The 15,697-nt window shown below is 41.1% G+C and overlaps 1 protein-coding gene across 1 annotated transcript; it reads right to left on the bottom strand.

Annotated features, from left to right (window-relative positions):
• Positions 1-8,252: 8,252 nt before the first annotated feature.
• RPL8 (ribosomal protein L8) lies at positions 8,253-15,685 on the bottom strand. The gene is made up of 6 exons (XM_039504734.1): positions 15,544-15,685; positions 15,079-15,220; positions 12,894-13,035; positions 11,321-11,539; positions 8,931-9,046; positions 8,253-8,456 (listed from the first exon to the last, which is right to left on the bottom strand). Exons 2-6 carry the CDS (start codon positions 15,214-15,216, stop codon positions 8,298-8,300), a joined length of 774 nt encoding a protein of 257 aa, XP_039360668.1. The 5' UTR covers positions 15,217-15,220; positions 15,544-15,685; the 3' UTR covers positions 8,253-8,297.
• Between the last annotated feature and the right edge of the window lie 12 nt (positions 15,686-15,697).

Raw genomic sequence — 15,697 nt, forward strand, 5'->3', positions numbered from 1 at the left:
GCTATCTGACTGCTTTGCACCATCAGAGCTAGGAATGGACTGTGAAAAGTACTGTGTCCTATGACTGAAGAATTCTGGTTTAGTAGAATTTTACATTCACTTTGCACAGAAGTGGGGCCCAGTAAATGATTACATTGGTTTATGGTGTTGATGTACCAAAAAAAAAAAAACCCCACACACTATGAAACAAGCCGCCCTTAGAAGTGCATGAACTCTAGCAAGAATAAGAATGTGCTCTGGTTAGCTATAGTTTTAGCTATGGTGTCTGAGTACATGTTGCAGCACCAGCCATTAGCATTTCAATGAAAAAAGGGCACAATTATGAAAATTACACTTTCAGATGCCCCAATGTATGTACATTTACAGTTACCACTCAGTTTTATGTGCTAAACAGAAAAGGGAAAGTTTTTGATCCAGGCAACTCAAAACTTTATAAATCCCACAAATGTTTCCCATTCGCCAGTAGTCAGTTTCCCCAGGAGTGATCTCAAGCGCTAAAGGGGATCAGATTTTTAAACTGAACTTCCTTTTACTTGTGAAAAAGATAAGTGTAGTGATTTATCCATGAGCTGCTTGAAACCTGTCAAGTATTCACATCCTGTTCTTATCCTGCCATTTTAACCAGTTGAACATATGGCCCAAATCACTTTTCATGCTCAGTTTTTTCATATTCACTTGTGTAATAGGTATAGATACCATTATAATCTCTACAATGTATACTTTTAAAGATAAGGCCTTTTACTTTCTCAGGGCTCTCTAGATCAGTGGTTCTCAACCTTTCCAAACTCCTGTGCCCGTTTCAGGAGTCTGATTTGTCTTGCGTGCCTCAAGTTTTACCTCACTTAAAAACAACTTGCTTACAAAATCAGACCTAAAAATACAAGTGTTACAGCACACTGTTACTGAAAAATTACTTCCTTTCTCATTTTTACCATATAATTATAAAACACATCAGTTGGAATATAAATATTGTGCTTGCATTTCAGTGTAAGCATATAGAGTAGTATAAACAAATCAATGTATGACACATTTTTGTACTGATGTCACTAGTGTTTTTTATGTAGCCTGTTGTAAAACTAGACAAATATCTGATGAGTTGGTGTACCGCTGGAAGACCTCTGTGTACCCTCAGGAGTACACATACACTTGGTTGAGAACCACGGCCCTGGATCATGTAGCTCTGATTTCTCTCCCTCGAACACACATTTCCTACCTTTAACTCGAGACATTGTTTCACCACTACTGGATGAGATGGGGAATGCTCAGAAGAGCGTGGACACTTCTGGATCACTACAGAGGGTCTGTTCAGTTACGCTTGAACTGAGGAGACAATACTAATGAAGTAGTATACGTCACATATCTGTTAGTAAGATCTTGTATCTGTTGTGGGGGGAGGGGCGGGGTACAAATTAGCATCACCCACAGTGTTTGTGACCATGTTAAGACTAATTAATGAAATAGTGCAGAAAAAAATTGTAATAGGGCAGTTCCTTTTCATACTAGTAGGTATACTTTCAAAGAGTGCCATACTTTATGGCACAGTGTCCCTGCTTCAGATTTGGTGATTCACAACATGCCCATATGAAGGCGTAAATTGCATTTTCTTTAGCTCTTTAGAGCTCCACTGTTAAAGCTTCCAATTTTAAATGGAAGCCTCTTGGTATTCAACTTGCATGTATCCCTCCTTAGCAAGCCAAAGCCTTGTACTAGAACTGAGCAGTTGAAACTCCTGTAGGAAAGTTCACATTTTAGTATCTTGCTTCTGAAACATGATCTGCTTTCTGTCAGAGTCTTCAGTATGGCTAGATCTTTGGAGATCTTAACTGAAGATAATATTTCACGATTCTCTTGTCATTTTTTTAATGACCAATGCTGTAGTTCTTATAATCGCGTCTATTGTGTTGCATTAACACTGGACTTGCTTTGAACTAATTTTGACACTATATTAACCATGTGATATAAATTTTGATCTTTCCTTTGTTTGTAAATTATGTGAGCAAATAAATTGTATAATCTGTGTCTCCTTCTCAATAACCAGCAAGAGCTGGTTTGAACAGGTCAGTGGGTATAATATGCATTTGTTACACATTAATACTTGCTGTCCAGATGAATACAAGTATGTGCTCTTGAGTGGTAGGGGTGGGAGAACCACAGCCTATCATGTAGGTCACAAATAAGATGTTAATGCAAGGCACCCTTGAGGATGCACACATTTATTCTACGTTATTCATATTTATTTTGCTCTCTTACACTGTTTACATGGGTTTTTTATAAAGCTGCTGAAGGAAAGTTACAGAAGAAAGAAGATGAACAGTCTTACCACTGGGATTGCATTTCCACCCCACCCCCACCAGTGCTCTGAGAACTGCATGATTCCGTCCTCTTAGCAACATTGGAGCATTTCAAAATGGAAATGGGAGGTGCCCTGGGTGCCACCTGGTGACTAATAAACAAAGGGGGATTTGAATAGTTTAACTTTCATTATATAAATCTGATTTCAGCTTTGAAAATACAGCAACCCGTTCAACACCAAAATCAAATAGACATTTATGGATTGCAACAATACCGAACAAAAAGGCAACAGCGTGAATGTGGGTATTTTGTGTGAAGTATCATATATTTAGGAACATAGGAATTGACATACTGCCTCACACCAATGGTCCATCTAATCAGGTATCTTGTCTATGACATTTGCCACTGGTAGATGCTTCAGAGGAAGTTGCAAGAAATCACATTGTTTCTCATTTTCTATAGCCCACAGTCTTTCTTAGCCCCCTCAATTAGTGTTTGGTTCCTATGGTGAAAAAAAGCAGGAGGCTCATGCTTTTTATCTGTTTTTTGTTGCCCTGCTCAAAATATTCTAGTAGATTGAAAAGGAACGGTTTTCCTTTACAGAAATTGCACTAGGTCATCCCTGTTGTATCATGTCCAGCTCTACTTACCATACATTTCTACAGACAGAATATTCTGTTTTTAATTATTTCAATCCATTTGGCATTGCAGTGAATCTCAGAGGTCTATAATTCTCAGGATCATCACTACCACCTTTTTTTAAAGATAGGTAGTAAATTTGCTACCGTTCCATCCTGTGGTACAGCAAGTGCTTCATTAAAGTTTGCATATTTTTCTCAGCAGCTCAGCCAATTTTTAATTTCCTTCAGAATTCTTGGGCGAATAACATCATATCCTGGTGACCAGTTGCTCTCTAATGCATCTATTTGCTCTAGCACCATCTGTTTTGATACCGCAGTCTAACAGTGCTTCATCTTTTTTACCTGAAAGGGGTAGGTCTGGGTTGAGTATCAGCCCAGTATCCAGCGTGGGGCTGATTGAACAGATGTATTGCTTTTCTGTGACGTCCTTATCCTATTTAACTTCTCCCTTTACTCCCTGGTAGACTAGTGAACTCACTAATTCTCATGTAGGCTTCTTGCTTCTGAAATACTTAAGTAATTTATTTGTTTGTACATCTTTGGCTATTTGCATTTCCAATTCCTTCTTAGCCCTCCTAATTTCCACTTATATTTTAACTGCTCTTTTCTGTCTGTTATCACTTGGGCTGAACTTCCATTTTTGAATGATAACTGGTTGGTTTAAAAGGAATCCTTAACCCAGGCCGTATAACTTGACTCCCTCACCCAGCCACCCACTTTCCTGCTTCTATGTTTATTTAGTGGTGTCAGACTGTGCTCAATCACAGATTTTAATGTTCTTTCTTTAGGGCCTTTTGCCTTAGCTTCCTTATTTTTAATTTAAACCTCTCATTCCAAGTTTACAATTGTTCTGCTAGTTTTTGGTATGATTCCTCCACTAGAATGTTGAACTTAACTATGCGTTGGTCACTTAGTAGCTGAGTTATTCTTGATCTAAATAGTGTGTTACTTAAGACTATATTGAAAAGAGCCCTTCCTCTTGTGGGCTTTAGAATTAGTTTTTCCAAGAAGGGATTGTGTAAGTTGTCCTGTTGTGCCATTTGATCAGTTTATGTGCAGTAGTTGAAATCACCCATATTACTGTTTTACTAGACTGACTTGCCCTTTTGATCTCCCTCTATATTGTATACTCTTGTCATGATCCAAAGCTGAATGAAGTACCATTGACTCAATTTGGCTTTGGAGCAGAATCTGTGTCCTTTTCATCACCTGGAGGCTGCTCGTATGACCCTACTAGTATATTTGTATTCCTGTGACCTGGAATTTGCATCCATACAGATTCTACAATATGATCTTCCCCATCGTTACCTTGTTGGAGTCTACAGAATTTTCTAACCATAGCACTGCTCCTCCAGCTCTGTAATTTAGTCTGTATTTCCTCTGCAATTGTCTCCAGATATTAGTGTCCCACTGATTTTGTCCTTCCACCATGTTGCAAGAATGCCTGTTATGCCAGGAACCATGTGTCGGTACATAGCCATGTCTAGTTCTTATTTTTGTCCCTAGGTCTATTTTTATTAAATTCTATCACATCATTACCTTTCTGGAATCTCAACCTGTCCCTCTTCTAGTTCATCTGTAAAAAGTGGCTGGTCCTTTATTGCCACATATGGCGTTACTTTTGAAATCTCTGTCCAACCTGACTTAAAGGATTTTTATATATATAAATAAGGTCTTTCCAAATGAGTGTTTAAAACTTGCTCTTTATATTCAAGGATGCTCTACATAAACTAAAGGAAGGTATGCTTACTTACAGACTGGAAGCTGCATCAGTTACTACAATACAGCCTTTAGTTCTGCATTAAAAGGGTGTTCGTTCTTGATAAGTTTGGTTCAGAGTGAATGGACTCAAGTATTCAAAAATCCTCTTTTGGGTGTGTGAATTTAGAATGAAATGTGGCATTGCATCCTGTATATTTACAAGCAGCAAAGAATCCTGTGGCACCTTATAGACTAACAGATGTTTTGCAGCATGAGCTTTCGTGGGTGAATACCCACTTCTGCAGTGCATCAAGCAAGTGGAAAGTGTGGTATTGCAGCCACTGCATGCAAGTGAAGTATCACCCCTGCTTTGCATCGAGAGAGAAGAAGTTCACCACCAAGTCACTCATGCTGCAAAACTGTGTGTCTCTCTATGGCTCTATAGATGCTCTTTGCTTTTTGCAGACTACAGACTAACGGCTCTGACCCTCCCCCTTGTATATTTACATGAAATAGGTTTGCAGCTCCCTTCAGCAATATAGTGTGGTACTGTTTTTTGCTGCTGTTGTCCTAAGCCTGTAGATTAGTGGATCCTTACAATACAATCAATGCAAATTGGTTCTGACATTCTTTTGCATCAACTAGTCTTAAAGAGTAACTTTCATGCACGAGAAAAGTTTCAAATGGCTTAGACTGAATGTGTAATTATACTTACCTTGGTTCTTCTCTGTTAGGAAATTAAGCTCAAACATTTGAATCATCTTTCCTCTTCCTGTTCTAGGTTTGATGCCATAATGCTGGATTTATATCCAGAGCAAGAGAATGTAATGGATTCTGATTTCATGGCAGGAGTGGCTGGCATGTGAGACAACAAACTATCACACCACCCAGCTGCAATAATAATGGACAATACACAACAAGACTGGCCAATTAAATTGTTTGGTATATAGTTTTCCAAAAAAATTTGCTCTACAACTTAAGCCAAAGTTTTAGATAGCCTCAGGTTTGACCTATCATTAAATGGCACTTCCATTATAAATGCGTCTCAGGCACTTACAAACTGAGCTCACCTTAACTTCTAGGTAAACCTATGAAACAGTATTTCTTTCCTTTCTTCCTTCCTCATCCCTGCAACTGTAACAGATTGGGGTTCTCAAACGGGATTGGGACCCCTCGGGATCATGTTATTACATGGGGCGCGGGGTTGTGAGCTGTCAGCCTCCACCCTAAACCCTACTTTGCCTCCAGCATTTATAATTATGTTTATATATTAAACAAGTGTTTTTAATTTATAAGGGGGGGGGGTCACACTCAGAGGCTTGCTGTGAAAGGGGTCACCAGTACAAAAGTTTGAGAACTACTGGTCTAGTATGATTGCACCACTGTGCAGTAAGCTGCCTTTAGCAGCTGGAGATGATTTTTAATGGGAATTTAATCTAAAGGACATACAGAGTGGCCCAGGATAGACAGGAGTGGTAGAACCTTGTTTGTGCTCTTAGTGATGGTTTGACTGTGGGGAGGATTCAGATTCTGTAAGGCACAGACTGTCTCCCTGTACTGCTTAAAACAAACGGTCTAGGTCAGATCACTGCGATACTTTGTATTGATCAGTTTACATTTCCAAGGTAGTGGGCTAGAAATTCACCTCCTCCCCTTTAATCGAAGCTAACATTTTCTTCATATTTAAGTTACACCAAATTAGAGGTACTCACCATGGGGGGATAGGGGGGAGGCTAACTCTTATAACTGAGATTATGACCATTTGGTCTGAAACTTGTACCTGTTTGCTCAGTGGTAGCTGGGGGAGGGGTGATTAGGTTTTTATTATGTTGCCCTTTTTGAATCAGTAAAATGTGAATGGACCTTTTTTGATATTTTAACCTTTGCATTAGTGCTCAGAAGAAAGTGCCTTTCCCATATTTGAAGCTGTGTGGTTTAGACATTTTTAAAGTGAGTTATTGTGGATATTACTCTGATTTTATTGACACTCCTGGTGTTTCAGCACATTGAATGCTGGTATAAAGTGGATTAAACCATAATAAATGTAGATGGGCCTTAAAGAACAGTGGTTGCTACTCTCCTTAACCTGCTAGTCCTCTTGAAGAGTTATATTCCAAAGTGTATAGTGCTAAATAATTGAATGTGTATTTGAATTCATGTGGGATTTGATAACAGCACTTCTTGTTACATCACCAAAAATGCTACAGGCAGCATCACGTGATTGTTTGAAATGAGTTTAGTTCTTACAAACCATACTGCTGATTTTCTTTGGATCTCTAGCCCCAACATTGCTGTATTGTTACCTTTTAAAAAAAATAAATCCTGGGGTGAGAGTGAGGTCAGAACTCCTCTTTGAATGCTGTGCCAGTCATGGACTTGAATACAACTGGCAAGCTTATGCCCCAGCAAATCCAGAAAAATGGGGCTGATTTGTCAATTGTGTTCAGCTGACAAAGGACTTCTGTTGACTTGTACCAGCTGTGATTTCAAGGACACTCTCCTCCTGAAGAGTTAACTTTGTATATAATGTATCCAATTCTGATTGTATCTCATAACTGAAGCCATTAAGAGGTATTTAACCTTGCAGCTGGCTACAGATTAAAGGCCTTATGCCCTGCCAATGCAATGTGGAGGGAAAGTTGTATTTCAGTTGATTGAGAGTGTTCCTTCAGTTCTTCACACCCCAGGCCTGCTTGATGGAAGAGATGGGGATTCAGGTAGTGTCTAGCAGAGGTCCTGCCTGCATAGTACTTTTTTTCCCCAGCAGCTTCTTGGCTAATGTTGGAAGGTATAGGACTTGTTCACAAGTATCTGAAATTTTTTCCAGCTAAATAGTAGGTGCATGATTCATGCAACAGCTTATATGTTCACAGAGAGCAATCAGTTTACTGCCTTTGTTCTACCCACCCAAAGATCAAGCATGGCTCCTTTTCTTTACAGAGAGGCATGAGGGAAATGCAAGGTATTCTCAGGCAGAACATCATGCTGGCTCTCCTTCCAAAAAATTGTAATGTTGATGCATAATGCTGAGTGTATGAGAGAGGCTCTGGTGTAGCTTGACAGGCAGGCACTCACCTGTGCAGAGTTAATATATTAACAGACAAACATGGGGTAGTACTTGGTTACTAATTGTAGTCAGGATATTGTTTTGTAGGTAGAGCAGATGCTGTTTTTATAAGCTAGTAGTAAGATTTCGAAATGGACTTTTCTGACCTTCCCCTTTTACAAAGTTTTTCAAATTGTCTAGTGCATAAGCCATCCTTAAACTACTCGAATACACTTCTCAGCTGGAACATAGTGCCTGAAGACTCCCCTCCACCCTTTACTCATGTCTTCCTCTAGAGGCCACCCATTCATGTCCCAGGGCTTCACTTGGTCACCCACCATACTGTTACCACCTCCCATTTAACACTAGGTGATAGCATCAATCTCATCTTCACCCCTTAGTGAATCTGATCTGAACAGTTTCTAAAACTTATTCTTAGTTGCAATTAAATAGCCTGAGACTAAAGGCCCATTTATGCCTTCAATGAAGGCAAGAGTTTCATGATCCTTCCTCACTAATAGGGTCCTGAAAAGCTGCTATTACTCCTTCACAAAGTTTACACAAGACAGGTGTGGGGTTTTTTAAGCCTTTTATTGTGTAAACTGTATTGAGGGACATTAGTTCTCCTTCTCCTGCACGGTCTTGGTTCCACGCAGTCTACCAGTACGACGGGCAGCAATGAGACCGACCTTGCGACCAGCTGGAGCATCTCTCCTGATGGTTGAAGGCTTACCAATATGCTGATGGTTACCACCACCAAAGGGATGTTCTACAGGCTATAAAGAAAGTCACCACAGTCAAATGTAGACAAAAGTATGTTCCAGGTTAAATAAATTAAACTTAACACTCAAACCAAGGTACGTGTGCAATAGAACTTATACCTTCTCTCATTACTTTATATAAAGGAATAATTTTACTTACCGCACTACAGCAGATGTTTACAACTGCAGAGCAATACGTGCATTTTCTAGGCAGTTTAGATAGTCTAAACTTAACAGTTCTTGCCAAAAGTACCACTGAATTGTGAATGAGACAATTGTTAAGCCCTTACATGAACTATGGAAGGACAAAAAGAACAGGAGTACTTATGGCACCTTAGAGACTAACATTTATTTCAGCATGAGCTTTCATGAAATAAATTAGTCTCTAAGGTGCCACAAGTACTCCTGTCCTTTTTGCGTATACAGACTAACACGACTGCTACTCTGAAACCTACGGAAGGACACACATTTGAAAGCTGAGACACTTACATTCATAGCCACACCACGGACACGTGGCCAGCAATTTCGCTTTGCCTTGTATTTGTGATAGGCACGACCTGCCTTTAGGATAGGCTTGTCAATACGACCTCCACCAGCAACAATACCTGAAATTCAATTAAAAATACAAAATTTATTGGGAGTTAAGCTTTTATGGTCATCACATATTTCGAAAGCTTTGACTCATGCAGTGAAGTCTGTGGCTAAAATGATTAGCAAATGGCTGTTAGTGATGGGATATTTAAATGGAAGTACCAATTCCTAAGGAGGAAAGGAAAAATGGACTATTTTCAGATTTTAAACTGTTTTAGAAATCTTGTCTAGCTAGTTAATCTATGAAAGTGAGTCACAAATGTACAATTGTCCACACAAGCATTTCACAGCCAGGACAAAAGTGAATATGAATTGCTTCATGAAGGTTAGATATTGTGAAACTACATTCTTGCAAACAGGTATTCTAGGATCTGTATGCATTGAAGGTGGAGTGCAAAGGAAGAGTTCTTAATTTTAATCTCTATGTAATTGCTAACTTCTTTTAATAGTGAGACTAGATCACATAAAATGGTCCAGAATACTAGATTAGGTATACTTCCCAGAATTGCTTGTACAATGCCGACACAGCTGAGTGGAGCAATGAGATGTGACCACCTTTCACTTAGAACACACATCACACTGAAAGATCAGGAGAAAGATAGGGTCTACTGGGTTTTAGCCTCAACACTCATCATAACTTAGACTTGTCACTCTGGCAACAGCTTCTTAAGATATGTAATGAATTAACTATGAAAATTATAGTAGCCTGTATAATTTGCATATTCCATCTTTTTATATTGCTTTCCCCCCTTATTCTGTACCACAAGTGTTTGTGTTAACAAATGCAGCAGTTGTCTCAGCTCCCTGTGCACCAGATGTAGGGTTACCAACACTCCAGGATTCTCCAGAAATTAAAAGATGATGTGATGAAGCCTCCAAGACTATGTCCAATCAAAATTAGCAACCCTACCCAGCTGTGGCAGAGAGGAAATGTACAGGGAAGTAACTAGTTTGCTACTGAAGTCCAAAAACTGGCTATTGGTAAGATGGCGCATCATTCTAAACCAAAGTTTTAAAAACAATTTTCTGCTAGCTTCACACAGCACCTGCCACTGCAGATGAGTAGCCCTATAATAGCTTAGGACAAGTAATACATGCATTATCCTCATGCAACTTCAAGAAAGCAGTTAGTACTGTTCCTTAACTTTCTTGTATGGGCAACTGCCTCTGGACTTTAAGCTGAAGCCAGAGCCCTGCCACCCAGGGCTAAAGCATGTAACTTAACTTTGCAGGGCCCCAGGTAATTGTCCGGCTGCCCACTCCCTAAACCCATCTCATGACCCCCCAGGTTAAGAAACAGTGCTTTAACTCAATTCAGCTTTTAGACTGGACACCCAAGCAGTTATCCCAACTTCTGCAAGTAGTACACCTCTACCCTGGTATAACACCACCTGATATAACACAAATTCGGATATAATGCAGTAAAGCAGTGCCCCCCGGGGGGTGCGGGGCTCCAGCAGATCAAATCAAGTTCAATATAACACGGTTTCACCTATAACATGGTAAGATTTTTGGCTCCTGAGGACAGCATTATATCAAGGTAGAGGTGTACCACAAGAGATAGTAATCATATGGTCAAATCCACTGTGCATGTCATTTAATACAGAGCACCTGCACCAGCAGTGTCTCCACCCCCTGATGGAGCTCTGGCTTTAGACAGACTCAAAAGGAAGCATGCCACCTCTTGAACACAAATACTGTTTCCTACAGAACTGACATTTTCCTTGTAAGTCTCCCAAGCAAGGGTAGCAGAATTGCATCCTTTCATCAACTGATCAGCTCTCTCCACACGTGTTATGATACCTCTGTGGAACTGGCGTTTATCACCATCTACCTTTGAACTCTAATTCCAAGCCTACACACATCAGTAAAACTACTTAAATCCAACACAATCAATTCCCACTACCTCAACATGTTATCCCATATCAGTAAGTTCCTTGGGGGCTGAGAATGTCTTTTGTATAATGCCTAGCATGGTGGAGATTCTAGGCTTTAAGATACTACAAGTAACTTGTACAGTAAGACCCACATTAAAATATGTTAAACTCCCACATACACACAATTTAGTCACATACACCTATATCACATTAGGTGATTTTGGGTCCAAGTGTGTAAAGTTAGCTTTCAAAGAAGCAAAGCTCAAGTTGTAAGTCCACAAAGCACACCACAACCTAGATCACCAGTGTTTGAGGTATTAAGCACTGAGCCTATTTGCTACCACATCTTTCACTAGAGTTTGGACACCATTAAGATACAATACACAAATTGACCCGTCACTTGTGACTTACCAACAACAGCTCTGTTTGCAGAAGAGATCACCTTCTTAGAACCAGAAGGCAGCTTCACTCTGGTTTTCTTGGTTTCAGGATTGTGGGAGATAACTGTGGCATAGTTTCCAGAAGCACGGGCCAATTTACCACGGTCACCAGGCTTCTCTTCAAGGCAACAGACAATGGTTCCTTCTGGCATAGTGCCAACAGGTAGGACATTTCCAATGTTAAGCTGAGCTGAAAAAACAGATCAATTTAGATATCTGTAGATGCACAACATAAGAATGGCCATAGTGGGTCAGACCAAAGGTCCATCAAGCCCAGTATCCTGTCTTCTGACAGTGGCCAATGCCAGGTGCCCCAGAGGGAATTTTTGAACCATAACTAATCTTCAAAAATCCAGAAATATGTCTAGCCATCGTCATGTACAATATACAGACTAAAACTGGAAATACAGATGATAAACCATTACACATCACTAGAAGCATTTATATGACAACTAATATGGTGCTATCTGGGTACACTTCCCCTCTCCCCCTCAACAGAGTGACTTTAGAGCAACTAGTCAGTCAAATGGATTCTAAGGAATAGTTTGACAAAAGCCTGGACCAAAAAAAAAAATGTATCTTGTATTGTCGTCTTATAAATTTGTAATTAGTTACACAATCCAAAATGTGTTGGATGGTGAAATGTTTCCAGCTCCATATAAAAACAGTAGTTTGCAAACAGCTAGTGAAGGCCAGTGCATTAAACATTACTTTTAGAAAACTTAGGGTTCATAAGGACATGCAGTAAAGTTCTCAGGACGTGCAGATCAGATTGCATCGTGAGTCTAATCCAGTGGTTCTAAACCTTGCCAGACTATTGTACCCTGTTCAGGAGTCTGATTTGTCTTATATACCCCCAAGTTACCCCTCACTTAAACTACTCGCTTAGACAATCCGGCATAAAAATACAACTGTCACTGAAAATTTGCTTACTTTCTCATTTCTTACTATATAATTATAAAACCAATTGGAATATAAATATTGTACTTCTATTTCAGTGTATAGTACAGGGGTAGGCAACCTATGGCACATGTGCCAAAGGCAGCACGCGAGCTGGTTTTCAGTGGCACTCACACTGCCCGGGTCCTGGCCACTGGTCTGGGGGGCTCTGCATTTTAATTTAATTTTAAATGAAGCTTCTTAAACATTTTAAAAAACTTATTTACTTTACATACAGCAATAGTTTAATTATATATTATAGACTTACAGAAAGAGCCCTTCTAAAAACGTTAATGTATGACTGGCACGTGAAACCTTAAATTAGAGTGAATAAATGAAGACTTGGCACACCGCTTCTGAAAGGTTGCCGACCCCTGGTATAGTACATAGGGCAGTATTAAAAAAAAAAAAGCATTGTCTATATGAAATGTTAGTACTGACTGCTGGTGCTTTTTATGTAGCCTGTTGTAAAACTAGGCAAATATCTAAATGGGTAGAGATGTACTCCTTGGAAGACCTCTGCATACCCCTGGTTGAGAACCACTGGTCTAAACTACACGCCTCTGGAGGCCATTTAAACATGACTAGCTGCATTCTTAACTCACCTTTCTTGCCACAGTAAACAAATTGGCCAGTATGAATGCCTTCAGCTGCAATGAACAACTCTGTTCTTTTCTTAAACCTGTATGGATCACGAAATGCAACCTTGGCAAGGGGAGCACCTCGGCCAGGATCATGAATGATATCCTGATGTGATAAAAAGCATATTTAGAAACATCCATGTCATCATTTATTCAGATTAGTGATAAATGCATAAGCTTGTAGCAAATACACCTCTACCCTGATTTAATGCGACCCGATATAACACGAATTTGGATATAACACAGTAAAGCAGCGCTCCGAGGGGGCGGGGCTGCACACTCCAGTGGATCATAGCGAGTTCGATATAACGTGGTTTCACCTATAAGATGTAAGATTTTTTGGCTCCTGAGGACAGCGTTATATCAGTGTAGAGGTGTATTTATCAACCTAACAAGCTCTTAAGACAAATAGTTTAAACATTATTCAAACTCCTCCAAAAAGTTAGTATGGTACCCATCTTTACTCAAATGCACTCCCAGTCTTTCACTCAACCATCACTCTAAGTTAAGATCAAGTTCACTTCTGCAAGATGGCCAGATCAAAAAGACTAGCTGTAACAGTTCTCAGTTAAATATACTACTACATGCTAATCGCACTTAGTGCCCTTATTTAATCCCTACAGACCTTCCAAACTTAGGCATTCGGCTTTCACTAACACTAATTTAATAAGATGCTTATGCATATTAATTGCAACCTATCAAAAAGCTATTTTGAGAACCATTTAAAAAGAGAGGAACTTCTCCAACTGCTCTCCCAGTAACTCCTCACAACCGACGTCTATCAGGGTTTCAGAACTGCCAAATTTATTTAGTTTTTGTAGATGCATGTTTGGTAGTTAGACTGCCCCTCCTTTCCTCCAACCGTATCGCACTGATTTGTTGCACTCATTCTGAAATTAGATTGTTTGATGTTTAGACAGATCCTCTGAGCAGCAATTAATGTCACCTAACAAGTTCTATTCCTCAAAGGCTTTCAAATTGATTTCAGACCAACTCCCTTCTAGCCTGACAACCATCTGAAGTGTCAAACTAAAAGTGGTATTTTTTTCTAAGAAGCTTAAAGGAATTAATTGTTAAAAAAAATTCAGCTAATGTGTGGGAGGCAGCATGACTATGCTGGCATACACTAGAAAAATAGATTGACCCAGCTACATCACTCAGGTGTGGAAAAAATCCATACCCCATGAGCAATGTCATTAAAGTAACCTAACTCCTTGTGTAGGCTGCACTAGGTTAATGGAAGTATTCTTTCATCCACCTACCTGCTCCCTTGAATCCTCCTATCACTATAGTGTCTACGCTGAAGCACTACACCAGCATAAGTGTAGACTTTCCCTTAGCCATTTGGGAGTCAGCTGTGGGGTCTACTTCCAGCTCTGGCACCAGCTTACTGGGAGACTCAGGGCCAGCATAGATTTAAAAAAATGTGCAAGTGTTGCATTGATGAACCCTCAAATTTGAGCAATAAAGGGTACTGATTTAATTATACAGAATCAGGAACAAATTCATCTTTAACTTTGATATCAACTTCAGTTTTATAAGTAGGTCAACATCAGGTACCACATTAAATATCTATATATATTTTTTAAAAGGGAGCAGATGCTAGTATTTACATACATCCACCTGCAAGTACTTTGTTGTGCATTAAAGTTTTTCCCTTAATTGCTTTTGGTTTGCTCAGTTAGCAGATGCAGAAAATATTGTTTATTTGCCACTAGTTCAAAGTTGAGCCTGGCCATTGAAAAGGTATGAAAGCTTTATTTCCCTCCTCTAGTTTATCAAAAAACAGGAGCGAATGAGTCAATTGTGTCCTTAAACATTAGAGTGTGTGAAGCTGGAGTTTCAAAGCCTGGGAAAAGGCAGGTACCTCTCTAATGACACGCGAAGGGCTCCTAGGAAGGTTGGGCCTGAGCGGCCATGGAAATCATCTCTACGGGAAAGGATGTTTGGTTGCAAATCCTGTTTTAATGGTCCTCAGCCGACGTGACTCAAGGTCTTTACCAACAGAACAAGCAACAAAACAAGCCTAAAATAGCGGCACGCGGTTGCCATTTGCTGACTTGAACAGCGATTAAAACCGAGTTTCAATCAATCCACCTCGAGCAATTCCCGGCCCGGCTGACGCGGGCCCCGCGGGGCCCCGACCCACCTTGACGATGCCCTTGATGTATCCGTGTCTCTCGGCGAAGTCGATCGCCCTCAGCTTGGCGGGGCCCTTCCGGTGCTTCACGTGGGCTCGGAACACAGACCCGGCGCCCTTCCGCTGGCCCCTGATCACGCGCCCCATGGTGCTGAGGGGAGAACGGACCCGGCTCGCGACAAACCAGAGACTCCGCGCGCGCGCGCCCCGCCCGAACCCAACCGCCGCCGCCGCCTCGCGCCCCGCTGCGCCTTCCCGCCATGGGGGCCGGGCCGGGCCGGGCCGAGGAGGCCCCAGGCGCCCGCCGCGATTCGGACCGATGGGCCCCGCCCAGCCCCACCGCCCGAGACCCGCGCAAACCCACCCCCCCAGGGGCGCAGGGAATGGCCGAGTTAAGGCGCGGGGCGGCCGGGGCCGGGGTTCCCCGGATGGGGGCGGATGGACCCGGCTCCCGCGGCGTCACCCCGCTCCTACCTCCGCCGGTGCCTACTTCAGAAAGGAAGAAGGAAGGACGATGGGGGGGTCACGGCAGCACTAAACCCTTCCGGGGCAAGGAACGGGCTGTGCGCGGTGACGTCATGCCGCTTGGCTTCCCGGGTGACGTAGTCCCGTCGCCTTCGCTTCTAGT

Source organism: Mauremys reevesii, linkage group 1 (assembly GCF_016161935.1).
Source record: "Mauremys reevesii isolate NIE-2019 linkage group 1, ASM1616193v1, whole genome shotgun sequence".
NCBI classification, from domain to species: domain Eukaryota; kingdom Metazoa; phylum Chordata; order Testudines; family Geoemydidae; genus Mauremys; species Mauremys reevesii.

Bases quoted from the DNA above. Each gene is read 5' to 3' on its own strand.
- RPL8 (XM_039504734.1), bottom strand. From the start codon at position 15,216: ATGGGGCGCGTGATCAGGGGCCAGCGGAAGGGCGCCGGGTCTGTGTTC. The intron at 11,540-12,893 runs GTGAGTTAAGAA...CTGTTTTTTCAG, and splicing joins TGTTTACTGTGGCAAGAAAG to CTCAGCTTAACATTGGAAAT. The intron at 9,047-11,320 runs GTAAGTCACAAG...ATTGAATTTCAG, and splicing joins TGCAAACAGAGCTGTTGTTG to GTATTGTTGCTGGTGGAGGT.